The sequence below is a fragment of the Myxine glutinosa genome, chromosome 4 (genome assembly GCF_964187855.1).
Source record: "Myxine glutinosa chromosome 4, kmMyxGlut1.1, whole genome shotgun sequence".
Classification (NCBI taxonomy): Eukaryota; Metazoa; Chordata; class Myxini; order Myxiniformes; family Myxinidae; genus Myxine; species Myxine glutinosa.
This window is the reverse complement of record NC_136264.1, coordinates 70,035,139-70,050,812: the sequence shown is the minus strand read 5'-3', so window position 1 is coordinate 70,050,812 and position 15,674 is coordinate 70,035,139. Positions and strand designations below refer to the sequence as shown.

At 41.8% G+C, this 15,674-nt stretch overlaps 1 protein-coding gene across 4 annotated transcripts in view; it reads right to left on the bottom strand.

Annotated features, from left to right (window-relative positions):
- The window catches only part of LOC137424742 (uncharacterized), a 105,357-nt gene extending 92,707 nt beyond the window's left edge, over positions 1-12,650 (bottom strand). The window contains exons 1-5 of one of the 4 annotated variants that reach the window (XM_078775870.1): positions 12,149-12,650; positions 11,675-11,723; positions 7,885-7,950; positions 3,513-3,583; positions 1,966-2,022 (exon numbers count right to left, since the gene is read on the bottom strand). In XM_078775870.1, coding sequence (XP_078631996.1) covers positions 1,966-2,022; positions 3,513-3,583; positions 7,885-7,950; positions 11,675-11,723; positions 12,149-12,169 — 264 coding nt within the window. In that variant the 5' untranslated portion in view covers positions 12,170-12,650. The remainder of the gene's footprint in view (positions 1-1,965; positions 2,023-3,512; positions 3,584-7,884; positions 7,951-11,674; positions 11,724-12,148) is intronic. The other 3 variants (XM_078775871.1, XM_078775869.1, XM_078775868.1) reach the window with 3 other exon arrangements.
- Between the last annotated feature and the right edge of the window lie 3,024 nt (positions 12,651-15,674).

Below are 15,674 nucleotides of genomic sequence, written 5' to 3'. Positions count from 1 at the left end.
TTTTAGGTTTAAATAAAGACCGGCTTTTTCACTTTCCTCGTCTTTACTTTCTGTCAGTAAAGTGGTATCGTCAGCATACCTTCGATTTATCGATCCGTCTTCCTCCAAGCCTGACTGCAGTCTCTATGTCATCAAAGTTCGATTTCCTCATGATGTACTCACGATGTAGATTGAGAACAAGTTAGGGGAGAGATTGAACCCCTGTGTGACCCCTTATACAATTCCAAACCATCTGTCTCTCCATACTCTGTTCTCACTGTCGCTTCATGTTTAGTGTACAGGATTCTTATCAGACATATCAGGTGTTCTGACATCCCCATTTCTGTCCTCATAGTCCACATCAATTCATGATCAACTCGATCGAAAACTTTTCTATAATCTATAAAACTAAGATCCACCTTCCTTTGATATTCCTTTGCTTTTTCCATGATCCACATGAGATTTGCAATTTGATCTCCAGTACAACTTCCTCTTCTGAAACCTGTTTGTTCAATTTCTCGCTTGATGAAATCTTCTTGTTGAATGATCTTTAATAATATCGTGGTATGCAAAATCGAGGCAATGGTTCGGTTATTTGATTTGGAATTTGATCATTATGGATGAGTTCGATTTGATTATTATGGAGGTTTAAGCATTTCCTCCATTATTGTTTTCCAAGGGTAGTTATTATGAGTCAGTACCTTGGACAAGTATTCAGATTCCTGCCCTAACTACGGCTGGGAAGGCGTGGACGATTGGACGAATCACCCAATGTAATACGGAACTTTCATTCGGGCTGAATACAGTGATAGTTTAGTCATGGATGTTTATGGAACGTTCGTATAATGGCTTTTCCAATTTGAAATGATGGAAATCCCATGCAGTTTTAAAAAAAAATGTAAAGGGATGTGAGCAACTGCCTGTTATAGGCAGTGTATTCATGCTCGTCTCAAGTTACTTAAGGGCAAAGGCATTTCATACAATCATGGTATGGACTGGTACCTCGCAGAGACTCAAGCAGGAAGGGCAGGCAATTCGATCTCTTTCTCGCTCTCTGAAGGTGGTTAATGAGCAAACTGGGTTTTATAATGGCAATTTGATAGTAACCTGGTGATTGTTGGAAGACTAGCTTGGTTTGGACTCGTCGGATTACTGAGAATTGTGAATGTTAGGTGCATTTTTGGGTAAACGTTGGGAACCTCACTTTTTAACATAATTGGGGTATGCTGAATTCGATTAACCTGGTTCCCAAGCCGAATATAATATTTCCTGCTCACAACTAATGCTATCAGATGGGACATCCAGCTCAACATCCATCTGAGGGACAACACACACATTCATGAATCACCCTGCCTGTGAAACACCACAATGACAGTTTAGAGCTGGGTCGGGATTCGAACCTAGGCTAGACAGCTTAGAAAGGAGTGTGCGTACATCTAGGTCGAGGCCATCAATGTCGGCCTTGGATTCGAAGTGATGTACTGTTTCACTCCCAAAAGTACATGTCAGCATTTATCGGATCATGGGGTGGTGTTGATGATATTCAGCTTCAATGTTACCCAGTATGTTACCCGTCAGTGATACTGATCACCTCTTATCTTTAAAATGGTCTCATCCCACCTTCAGATTCATAAACCCAACTCCAACGGATTTTAAGGAATAATTCGATTCTTCCACTATACAGAAGCAAAATCGAGTGTTGCTGCAATTTATGACGATTACTTATAATTGTTTAGCACTTTCAATCCAATTTCAATATTTCCAATTTCATCCAATTTCTAAATCCAATTTCTAAATCCAAACACACACATAACATAAACATCTATACAAACATTTTATTTCTTTCATAAATGCTGTTGTGGTGGCAAATGAGATTCTTCAAATTGTTTGAAATACAGTTCCTTGTGACAAAAAAGAAACTCTGTCTTTGTTACTAAATACATCCTTCTAGGTTTCCATGGTAATCAGCACAGTTTTTTTTTTTACCTTTATATCTCCATGTGCAACATTCATGTTGTGCATGTAATCAAAGGCGGATGCAGCCTGGAAGAAAAGCAAATACAAAAGGTTATGGGATGGATTTATAAATCAAGCGTTTGATAGTTTTCAAAATCATGTTGGTCAATCTGCTAGACCCAACTTCAAAGCAATCTAGAACGGCACTCAGTAGAGAGCAAACCTCCACCTGGTTGGCCATTTCACTCAATGGTGAAGAAACACTTTAAAAATTCTACTAGCTGAATCCGGATCCGGATCTTCACCAAAATCGAATCGAATCGTCCGTGTCACACACACAACCTCCACCAGGTTTCATACAATCCGTCCACAACTTTTTGAGATATCCTGCTATGTATCGTTTTTGGCCATATCTCCCAATGGTGAAGAATCATTTTAAAATTAAATAATATTCAGGTCCGAATTTATAATCAGATCTTCACCAAAATTAAATATATATTTGTCCTTGTCAGACACCCAACCGGTCTCCCAAGTTTCGTCCAAATCCGTCCACAACTTTTTGACATATCCTGCTATGTATCGTTTTTGGCCATATCTCCCAATGGTGAAGAATCATTTTAAAATTAAATAATTATCATGTCCGAATTTATATTCAGATCTTCACCAAAATTGAATATATTTGTCGTTGTCAGACACCCAACCGGTCTACCAAGTTTCGTCCAAATCCGTCCACAACTTTTTGAGATATCCTGCTATGTATCGTTTTTGGCCATATCTCCCAATGGTGAAGAATCACTTTAAAATTAAATAACTATCATGTCCGAATTTACATTCAGATCTTCACCAAAATTGAATATACTTGTCGTTGTCAGACACCCAACAGGTCTACCAAGTTTCGTCCAAATCCGTCCACAACTTTTTGAAATATCCTGCTTGGTATCGTTTTTGGCCCTATCTCCCAATGGTGAGGAATCACTTTAAAAAATTATACTAACTGGATCCGGACCCGGATCTTCACCCAAATTGAATTGTTTCTTCATTGTCACACACACAACCTGTTCACCAACTTTCGTCCAAATCCATCTATAACTTTTTGAGATATCCCGCGATGTATCGTTTTTGGCCCTATCTCTCAATGGTGAAGAATCGCTTAAAAATTAAATAATTCTCATATCCGAATCCATATTCAGATCTCCACCAAAATCGAATCGTCCTTGTCAGACACCCAACCGGTCCACCATATTTTGTCCGAATCCGTCCACCATATTTTGTCCGAATCCGTCCACAACCGTTCGAGATATCCTGCTATGTATCGTTTTTGGCCCTATCTCCCAATGGTGAAGAATCACTTTAAAAATTCTTATAGCCGGATCCGAATCCGGATCTTCCCCAAAATCTAATCATTTCGTCCTAGTCGCATACACTCTGCCAAATTTCGTCTGAATCCGGCCACAACGTTGAGATATTTTGTTCACACACGGACAGACAGACAGGGGTGAAACCATAACCTCCATCAACCTTTGGTGGCGGAGGTAATTATTTGGAAAGTAAGTAAATCATCATGTGATTATGCTCACCTGACGAATGATGGGCTTGAGGAGCTCTTCTGAAAATCTTCCTCGAGCCCTGAGCATGCTTCTGAGTGTATCTGTAAACAATAATAGCCATCATCATCACATCACAACAGGGAAGACGAGCCCTTTAAAAGTGGAAATGTATGTGCAAATATGACGTGTATCAGAGCCTCTGACGAAGGAATGACTAATGTTCAAAATGTCAGTTGCCCCTCATGTCCCACGGTGGTAGATAAACGCGAATCTAACATCTTTTACTTGATAAAAGCCGTTGTGCATTTTGTCCATCGGCACAGCCAGACATGAACCTTTAGAGACAAAAATTCAGTTTTACCCACAACGTTTGGCCAGCGTTGAGGTCACTTCCTGTATAACTTGCTTGAGGGAGACAATAATGTGACAAAAATGACCGGGATTGATTATTAACTGGAATTCATCACGTATTTCATGAACAATGTTAGCAAAAGTGTTTTGTAATTTCTATTCCAGCTGCTCTTTTGTTCACTTACTGTGTCCCATTCCCATTATGGTATTTATTAAACACCCCCACCCCCATAGGATAGGGGGGGGCCTATACCTGTTGTAGGGTTTTTTCCACAGTTAGTGCCTCTAATTGTAATGGTACCCCAGAGTTTCTTTCATCCTGAGTAGTACCAAACCACCACTTCGGGTTTTCTCCCTTTTTCTGCCAATTCTGGAACTGTACCTCACAGGTGAGACTTGTGGAATGAAATTTTGCATTGATGATGGCAATACAAAGTGTGTGTGTTTTCCATAATTGTTTTTGACCTTGCCCTAATTTTAAGGTCGTGACCTAATTATTGTCATTTTAACATTTTCACCATAACTCGACTAAGGCTTGTCCGATCAGAATGAAATTTCCCTCTCTAGATGTCCGAAACCAAGACGCATTTACACTTTATTTACATCATACCCCTCCGAAGTAAAGGTCAAGGTCAAATGGCGGTCTGAAAAAAAAAACATGTTTTTTGTCATCGCTCAAATTTGCCAATGCGGAATCTCAATGACCACTTGGCCTTCCAAAATGTCCTTGCATCATAATAGTGCGCCTGCATTGAAGTTGTGCACCTGATATTTCATAAGTGTCCACAACCTACTTTTTAAGATTGTGACCTAATTAACAAAACAAATCTTTTTGATCACAGCTTGGAATAAGTTTCCTCCGATTTTCATGATGTCGGACTTTATGGAAAGCCAAGCAGTGATGCGTGCAGGATGCCTCCGCTCAGTGTTTTGGGAGTTCATCTCAGGCGGCCTCATGTCACCGATTAGGCCGCAACACAGAACCCTGGGGGCCACCTGCATTAATGTTATTGGCTGCAGAAGGTTGAACCTCATGCCACACAAAAATAAAATGGTGCACAACACAAGACAGTGGTCACAGACAATTGTTTACAACATGCAGGATCCGCTTTGCGGGGAAAAATGGCCTCTAAAGGTGGTTTTTTTTTTTATGCAGGCTGTAACCTACGTATTGTCGCGTTCCTGGCGATTAAAATCTTTACCAGGAAACAGATTAGCCGGGCAAGCTTTAACTCCGGGGCGACGATCAAATGTGGACTTTATATATGCGGGGGAATAAAGGGGAGGGGAAGATGAAGGGTTGTCCACCGGACCTGTTATTCGCCGACAGTTCCCGAACCTGCGAAAAATAAACTCAAACAAAACGGGTTTAAAATGTACAAGGAAATGAACAAAAGGATTTTTTTGAAAGAAAATACCGATAACAAGGGAAACGCGATGGTCAAACTAAATTCCTATGGGATCCTTCACACCAGACTTATAACACGGACAAATATATATATATATATATATAAACGCGAGTCGTCTGTGTGTGTGTATGTTCAGTTTTTGTGTGTCCGCGTTTTATTCAGAGATGGCTGAATGGATCTTCATCAAACTTTCAGAGGTTCATCAGTGAGTGTCTGGGGGTGTTTTCGGCCAAAAAAAAAAAATTGAAAAAAGAAATGTTTGTTTTTTGGGAGTTAAAAAAATATATATATATATATATATATATTAAAAAATTTAAAAACTTTTAAAAATCCCTCGACAGTGCCTAACACAACACACACAACATGCATTTTAAAGGCCATTTTCCCTGCTAGAGCGGGGGTTAGCCTTTTTTAGACAGTGCCTAAGCCTTTTTAAATTAATGACAGTTATATGCAAGTACACATTCGCATAAATAAATACAAAACAATCACCAGACATCTGAATACAAATAAATCAAACGATTCCGGAAGTCGGCGAATTTGGTAGTGCAGCTTCTTCTTCTTCCTGACCCGCAACACTTAACTCAAATGCAGAAATGTGATGAACACCACATTCACCCACCAGCATATACATGAACCCCCTTCCTCTCTTGCCTCCTTTCCCCTCCCCCCCTTCCCCCCCCTTCCCCCCCCCTTCCTTCCCCCCTCCCCCCCCCTTCCTTCCCCCCTCCCCCCCCTTCCCCCCTCCCTCCCTTCCCTCCTCCCTCCCTTCCCTCCCCTTTCCCCACCTCCCTGCCCCTTCCCCCCTCCCTCCCCTGCCCCCTATCCCTCCCCCCCTCCCTCCCCCTGCCCTCTATCCCTCCCCCTTCCCCACCTCCAACCCCTTTTCCCCCCTCCAACCCCTTCCGCCCTCCCCTCCCCTCCCCTCCCCTGTGAAGGGTAAAAGGCAAGAGAGAAAATGTCGGTCCGAGAGTTATTTTAACGTTGGGTCATGACGTCATCGGTGCTTCTCTTCCAATGACCACAGGCCACCACTATTGTCCAGCTCTCCACCAATCAGCGCATCGCTTCTTGCTCGCCCTTCTCTCTACCAATCAGCGAGTGCCTTCTTACTCCGCCCTGGCCAATCACGGCTCCTCGGGGCGTGTCTTCGGCCTGCTCGACCTCGATGTGTGCTTCCCAATGGTGTAATTCGCGGCAGTGCTCAATGTCCTGGCTTCCTGGTGTTTTTATTGTTATTTAGTGTGGTTTAATGTCCATTCTAACTGGTGTCTATGGTGCGGTGCCAAAAAGGATAAAGGATAGATCACTGAGGTTTGACGAACAGGGGAATTAACATAATCCCTACAACGAGTTAACACAAGGGCCATCCTCGTATGGCCACAATTATTCACTCTTACGTGACAACCGGCTAAACAAAACTTACTACATGGTGATGGTTCTTACCCGACATCCGGAGCATGTTAATTTATCCGGACATAACACAATTCACTGCAAAGAAAATTCAATTTTTTTCTGTTGCTTCATTTGAAAGGTTCTAAAGCCCAGGATTTAATCAGCACATACATTAAAAGTAGCCTGATGTAAGAAAAGATAATAATCCAAACCTCACAGCAGTTGTACAAACTCATACAAAGCATATCTTCACCAGGCTAAACAGTTTACGTTTTGCAACCCACTGATAGGCCGGATCTGGATCCAGACCTGAACCAAAATCTAATCACCTTTTTCTTGTCATCTACCCAATCCTTCCACCTTGTTTTGTTATAATCCGTCCATAACTTATTGAAATATTGTGCAATATATAGTGCCTGTAGAAAGTCTACACCCCTTTCAAATTTTTCACCTTTTGTTGCCTTGTCGCCTGGAATGAAAATGCATTAAATCAAACTTTTTCCACCTTTATTTAGAAATCATACATCGTAGCCCACAACTTCCAAATAAAAAACAAATTCGACAAATTTCAGAAAATTAATTTAAAATACAAAACGAGAATATCTTGTTTGAATAAATGTTCACCCCCTTAAAACAGCAATTGTAAATTAGCTCAGGTGAAACCAATCACGTTCAAAATCATACACCAAGTTAAATGGCCTCTACCTGTGTTAAATTGCAGTGATTCTGATTATTTTAGAATAAAATCAGCTCTTCCTGTAGGTTTTCCTTGCTGGGTAGTGCATTTCACAGCAAAGACACAACCATGAGTACCAAGGAGCTTTCAAAAGATCTCCGGGAATTGTGGTCCGGATCTTCACCAAAATTGAATCAATTCGTCTTTGTCAGACACCCAGACCTGTCAACCAAATTTCGTCCAAATCCGTCTACAACTGTTTGAAATATCCTGCTCACAAACAAATAGACAATCAGGCACGGGTGAAAACATAACGGCATTGTATTAATGGTAATAATGTTTTCCATATCATCTTTTCCATATCATCTTCATAATGTTTTCCATTAAGTTATATCAGCTGATGTGTGGTGGATTCAATATTATATTTATTGTGCATTGAGCAGATTGGTGTACAAATGAAGCCACGAAACAAAGAAAGGCAAAATGATTTAGGTTTACACATGCAGTATTACATGGGTTCAAACAACAGCAGAACAATGTCAACAAAGAACAATGAAAAAGGGAAACTCACCTGCTAATACAAACTCTGTGACCATAAAACAGTGATCTTCAGACCGCTTCACACCCAACACTTGAACTACGTGGGAATAGCAGAGTGGAAATAAGATAAACATTAGAAAGCTCATTCCTAAGTTCTCTTTCCCGTTTTGCCTTTAACTGTGTTTCAGAAATGTTGTTTCTCAATTAAAGTTTTCATATTTCCTAACACAATCATAAACAGATACGTTCATTTTAGAATGAATGAATGAATGATCGTTTTAAGGCCATCTTCCCCGCTCGAGCGGGGGTTGGCCTTGCGGGCCCCATGACAATCATGGTTCCCTGTTTGAGGCAATGTTTTTATGGCCGGATGCCCTTCCTGACGCCAACCCTTGGTCGCCTCTTACGATGCGCAGGGATACGGTGTACCTATTCTAAATCTGGGTACACACCGTGATCATTCATCCCAGCAAGCTGGTACTCAATTTGCCGACCTCGGAAGGATGACAGGCTGAGTCAAGCCCCCTGGCGTTAATTCAGCGATCGACCAGGATTTGAACCCAGGATAGTAGGATCCCAAGCCGGCACCCTAACCACTAAGCCAACACCAGGTTTTTAGAATTTTTCTCTTGAATTTTCTTGAATATTTAGAATCTTGAATATTTTCATTTTGGAGTAGGCACGAAAAGGACACTAAATGAAATTCTCTCATCTCCTCTTCCTGTCCAGGGTGGAGTTCCTCAAGGCAGTGTTCTGGGCCCTGTGCTTTTTCTTATTTTCATCAAAGATCTCTCCGACTCTCTGGAAAATCCTCTCTACATCTTTGCTGATGACTCCACCCTTTGCTGCTCCATACCTCATCCCTCAGATCGGTAGTCTGCAGCCTTTTCACTCGCTGCAGACCTGGATAAAATTACAAGGTGGTTTCTTTCTTCCACCGACTCCTCTCCAGCCTTTTTCCCCCTGCTGTCTGTGCTCTGTCCCCCAAATATTCCTGCAGGATGCACAAGGTCTGCTAGTAACATCTGGTGAAACTGCAAAATCAAGAATCACTGCTCACCTTCACCCTTTCATTCCTCTTTTTTCCTGCCTCTCGAACAAACTCTCACGCTCTCTTCAATCCCTCTCCTCCCTCCAGGTCTTCAAAACAGCTGTTCACCACCATCTCATATCTTCCCCTATCCAAAACCTTGATCTTTTCTACCCCCCCCCCCCCCCTAATCCATCTCAAATCCACCTCCTTAAAATTCCCTGTTTTCTTTCCTGAAATCCCCTGCAGGTTCCATCTTGTTTATCCTGTGTACCCCACTCCTGCCATCTCTCTTCCACAGATCTCCTGATGTCCCTTTTCCCAACTGTTGTTGTGCTTCCTTCCCTACCCCTCAGGTCTCCCGCTCCCCATTATTATATGTTATATGTGTTAGGTCTTATACAAGCCTCGAGTAAGCATACAAAAATAGGTCCTTAAATAAACTCGAATATTCTGGAGAGTATGGTGATGACAGAAAACGACAAACTTCAAAATGGATTTTAAAACCAAGCAGAAAACAGAAAAACCACGCGTCTGCTAGCACGTTAAATGAACCAAAAGGGAAGATCTCAAGATGAGGGCTGGCAGGATGGATTAGAGGGATGCGCAGTTGCCGTTGAGATGTGTCGCTTGGGTTCAAATCTTGGCCCAGCGATAAACTGCAACTTGGTATTTGGACATGCATGATGTTGTATCCATCGGAAGCACATCAGGCCAGAGGACCCATCTGCCATCATTGGCCGTTGGTGGACGTTAAAGACCCCACAGCATCAAGCTGGAGGATTCCCACAACATGAGTGTGTCAGTAATCACCACCACCATGAACGGAATGGAAATTCCTGCCACCTCCGTTGATCAACTACGTAGTCTGGGCAGCTGTCTTTTCAGACTTGGGCCACAAACTTTCCCGAGCTGACCCCAGAGGATGGTGAGAATAATAGGAACTGTAAAAGAGCTGTAGTAGTAATACTAATTGTAGTAGTAGTAGGAGTAGGAGTAATAGTAGTAGTAATAATAATAGTAGTAGTAGTAATAGTAGTAGTCGTAATAGTAATAGTAGTAGTAGTAATAATAGCAGTAGTAATTGTAGTAATAGTAGTAGTAGTTGTAGTAATAGTAGTAGTAGCCGGCGAAGCCGGTGTTGTCAATGAACGCGTACGTATTATGTTGAAAAAACAGATTATGCTGGATCCCTTGGTTTGAGAATTTCGAAGCTTTGACGCACCAAATCGCTCAATGGAGGCCGCCATCTTGCGGATGCGGAAGTATGCATAACAAATTTGAAAAAAAGTTCCATAGGAGTTTGTTTCACCCGTCTTTGTTTGATTCACAATCTCATGCACCTCTAATTTGTAATTAAAATACTTTAAGACCAACCTCAGCCCGCACGGGCCTGGATATCTTAAACGAAAATCGTCACAAAATACCGGAACCAATGAGATTCGAGCATTTGAAAAAATACTTCAAAAAAGCTTAATACGCGTTTTGGAGGCTGAAAACGGCGTCAAATATTCTAAAATTGACGAAGAATTATTTTTTTGAAATCTCGCGGCCGTAGGGGATAGTTTTTCACGGCCGGAAATATCCGAAGTTGAGACGGAATTCACCGAATTAATCAAGAAGTAAATTTTATCAATTTTAATCTCATCCAGAATGCAAATGGTGTTTTTGCGAAATTTTGTGAGCTGACCAATCAGCGATCAGCTTAGGTCAGCCAATCAGCGCCATCGACACGGTTTGATTAACGACAGTCACACATTGCCGTTGAAACGGCGCCATCGTCTGATCTGTCGGCACTGATCTTACTGCAAGCTAACTTCTTCTGGTGGAGGAAGCCGCAGTGCCCGGAGAGAACCAGTCCTGACAGCGACTGAAGTTAGAAGACTACACACATGCTGTGAAAACGTATATTAAGGCCAGTTAAAATTTCTTAAAATAGGCCCTAAGCTAGCACATCGTATAGTTATTTCCTTAAGCTTCTTGTGACATTTATTGTATGTAGGTATTGGGGAGGACTGTCTGCTCTTCTCTTTTACGAAGTCTTACCAGGTACGGTACCTACTACACCTACCTACTACCAACTACCTAACCCACTGATGCCATCGTGATGGGTAAAATAGTGGCAAGAGGCTTTGGCTTCGCCGGCTCATTGCGGCTTTGCAGTCGGGTACTAGTAGTAATAGTAGTAGTAGTAGTAGTAGTAGTAGTATGTCATGATGGATAACACATCAATGAATGGTATATAATTAATTATCTACAGAAGTCCTCATGCTCATGTTCATTACGTTGTACATCGATACAGGTGAGTTAACCGTAGGAGGAATTTGTTCCTTTGAGATGGCATTTGCTTTATTCTTTTTTAAACCGGATACAGAAGGTGGTTATCGCAGGCATTTGCAATTTGTTCAGGGTGCCGGTGAAAGCTCACTTCACAACACATATCAGGGGATCTATAATGTCCACCAACTAATGCTTGCAGATGGGACACTCAGCTGAACATCAATCCAAGGGACGACACACTTTGTAATGTAACGTTCAACCTGCGAAGCACTAATCTGACAGTTTACAGTTGGGTTGGGAATCCAGGCCAGGAAGGAAAGCATAATCCTGTCAGAGGAATGATTTTATAGGAATATTACAAGGAAATGTAGAGGTTGATGGTCAAATTGATGGGCGATATGGGATTTGAATGTGGGATTTCAGCACTGTGAATGGTGTGTCACATGCGAATGTCAAAAAAGGCAAATCCAAATGGATTATTTGTATTGGAATCCATGAAATGCACACTTACCGATATTTGGATGGTTTAGGGAACTGAGCAACACAGCTTCTTTCAAAAACTGGAATCAAACAGCACAGAAATGTGTCAGCAACAGAGCAACCATCTTCCCGACTTTCATAGTGAGGATATTTCATGCATTTGTTATACCAGCAACGGGACCCGCCCTATGGGCGGGGCTTCAATTGGGAGGCCCAAATGAAAAGGTAAAATATCAGAAATTGAAGGCTTTTTTATTTTAAACGATTTATATAAACATCCGTTAAATCATATCACACACAAATCATCAAAATCTAAACAGTATCTTACTATAATTCACCAAATGTCCCACATTCCACACATCCACACAATCACGTGTATGGATGTTACATGTGTGTGCCGTGTGTGTGGATACGACGCACGGGTGGGAGGCCGGAAGCAAACAGGCAATGCAGATACGGCGAACGCTAAAGCATGAAACCAATAAATTCCACATTCCTGTGGCACCTTCAGTCGCACGTCAGACATGGACAGCAAGTTCGTGAAGGACTTCCATGAAAAACGTACCCGTTCGCAAACAAACGGGTCCGTTCACGTATCGAAACATCGATGGAAAGACTCGGACAAACACAATATTTCCAGTAATAATTCAGTATTTTGACTGACAGAACGGTGGATGGCAGTCAAAATAAATCGAGGTCTGGGAGACACTTGATCTTATTGAGACTCCGGATACGATTGCTAAATATGTCAAGGAAACTCTTGTCAACCCCTCAAAACTGAAAATAAACGGTTTCCAGAGTGTCGCACTCCAGCGTGTCCTCGTTTTTTGAAAGTTCAAATATGATAACCCCATCCCTACCGAAGCGGCTAGGGGGTGAGGGAGGGGTTATGTTATTAACTTTATGATTATTACTACCATAGCAGAGTGCCTGTCCTACAAGTACAAGTGATCTTGTCCCAAGCATGCTGCACGTTCTGCTGACACATCCCCTTATTTGGGCGGTGTATAGTATAGGCAACACACCGCTGTCTTTATCGCTCCCAATAAATAGAAAAAAACAACCCAGGTTACGTACACGAGGCAAAAACTATAATATGTATTACTTATGTGCATGTATAATAAATACATCACGCTTATATACTTCGGGTAACTCTAATTTCAACCCCTCTCCCTCCTCCCAAAGAAAGAAATTTCCGACACTCGACACTCGTGGCTCGTAGTCGTGCACTCGCACTCGCAGACGTCGGGACCGGGAGTGGCAGGAAGGGTCATTCCTCTTTGGGGTATATAGATTACAGCCGATCTATGGGTGGGTCTCAAGAACATTGGGTGTGTGTTCATTTACCAAGTTTCTTGTGGAGAGATCGCCAATGGTTTAAGCATTTGAGCAAGCACTCCATTCAAAACCGTTAAGGAACGGCTGGCTTGGCAAGCGCAAGCTAGCTGCTTGGTAAAGGAGCACAACCCGGCCTTCTCCCTTTCAGTTTCGTATGAAACAGCAGGAGCGAGTTTCAAAATTTCGGTACGAAAAATGCCACTGGCAGAAAGGGCCATGTTATTAAACCAACATTTGTGGGTTATATAGAGTACAGTAGATCTTCGCTCAGTTCTGTAAGTAAACCTTACTTCACGGATGTCGGGATTCCTCCAAATTTCTTCATTTCGTGTTATAAAGAGCATTAGCGACTGTTTAAAAAGCTAAGCATACGTGTTTGTGGTTTATAATATTTTTCCTTCGTGCAGAAGCTGTTGCTCCCAAACGCCATTACAACTCGAAGCTATTTATACCGGTGAACGTTATCACTGCAGGAAATCGCTTTGGGGAAGTGGGACATTATTAGTGTCAATATTGTTTTGTAATAACCATAACAATATGCAATTATCATTAATGTTGTTATTAAAAGCGTCTTTGGAAAAACGCCACGATAAAACTGACTCACCAGACATTGAGACACCAGTTTAAAGTCCATCCTAAAGATGGCGCACTTTCTAATGAAACACCCTGCCTGAGAATCACCGATATCGTCGGGTTCAGTAATCAAACCAAGACGAGACATGGACAATTAGGTCTGTTCATCATGCTCATTCACACAAACTCACCTTGTTCCAATGACGTTTCTCTTTGGGAATCTTCACAGCAACCTGAAAGAAACAAAAAGAATCTTTTCAAAGAAATCCACATGGAAGCGTGAAAGCACAAATAACATTGTTATGACTCATGATTGCATGATAGGAGAACCCAGAGAGAGTGTAATTGTTGGATTTAATTCCTGATCCTACGACAAAATGTCACATTGCCAACAGGATGTTACATCAATGAGTACACAGTCCTGCAGAGGGACGTTAAGCTGGTTATCCTGTCTGCTGGCATTTGCTGGTGCATATTCAAGGTCACAAGTTACTTTCCACAAAGAGTAGGCCATTATTTTCCGGTACCTCGGCCAAATTCCTGCCATAATCTCAAGCACGCTGCAATGGAGTGGTGACCTGTTCAGGTGGTCAGGTGACCTGTTCAGGGTTGGTTCATGACAAGGTAAACCCTTATCGCAGTAGCGATGCTCTGGAAACATAGTACGGTCATGGATGATGGTGATGGATGTAATCATATAATATACAATGAGAGAATAATCTATTTGATTGTGTGTTTGTTTCACCTGAACCACTGGAGGAATTTGAAACTTCACATGTTACATGACCATTTGATGTAACGTATATTACTTGGATGACGTCCGCCCCTCAGAACTCACATGTATGTTTGTTTACAGTTTCAAACAAAAGCATAGGTGAGGCTACCGTCACAAACCATTTACTCAACATAGGTCGTGGCAATAATACGGTGGAGTTCGTGAGGGTGAGTTTCGTCACATTAGCTTCTGTCGATATTTCGTTGTCATGGATACAGTTGGTCGACGTTACGTTTTAACGGTGTTAATCTCAATTGAAAATGTTCACTTTTGTTGAGATCATGAACAGTGCAAGCAGATAGAAGACGAGTGAAACTGCCCATTCTCTTTCCTCTCCACCTTTTGACAAATAAATCAAAGTATTTCACTGTGCAACATCCAAACCTCTCCAACACCACGCCCAGCCGTACCTTCATTCCAGAAGAGACTTCCTTTGCAAAGAAAACTTGTCCAAAGGCTCCTTCACCCAACAACTCGCTCATCTTCGTTTCAGGAATGGGACCAGAAAGAAAATGCATAAACACGCCGAGTCAATCACAATCCCGATCACAAAAATACGATGACAACAACAAAAGATAGAAATGAGAAATTGTTTAAAGAAATAATTAATGAAACGCGAAGTTGTGCCAAAGATGAAACAAAAATCTCGAATTATCAGGTAAACAAACCAGGTATACGAACCTGAAGATCCTCCCATTCAAATGACAACGCCATTGCTATCAATGTATATCACAAAGACAGACGACAGATTATAATCTATCACAAAACAATCAGCACGGAAAGTGCAGAGCGACAAGTAACCTGTGCTTCGAGAACAGGACAAGAAACTACTTTGTGATGTCACAGGACAATGACGTCACTGGTGACGTCACAGAGCCACACGCTGAATATAACATTTTATCACCATTTATTTTTACCGTCAATAATTACTTGGACATTTAGCAAGATCAATTTACTGCAGAATGATGCCCGTTTTTTTTGTTTTGTTTTTGTATACAAGATCAAGGCTCGTGTAAGCGCTGACATTGATCACATTGATCACAAAAAGACAAACTGACACATAAAACATAAAACATGATAAATGGAGCGGGAGACAAGATGGAGACTCTCCATCTTCTCCAGCAGGGACATCGGGAGATCTGTGGGAGGGAGACGGCTTGGGGGTGGAGGAGGCATGGGAAGGGGGTGGGGAGTGGTTCGAGGTAAAAATAAAAAAAACACATGGACACTGACTGCTAGGACCTCCAGGGAAGAAGTCGGTATTTCAAAAAAGTGGATCTGGAGTGAATTAGAAAAGATCAAGGTTTTGGATGAGGGAAGATAAGAGATGATGGTGGAAACCTGT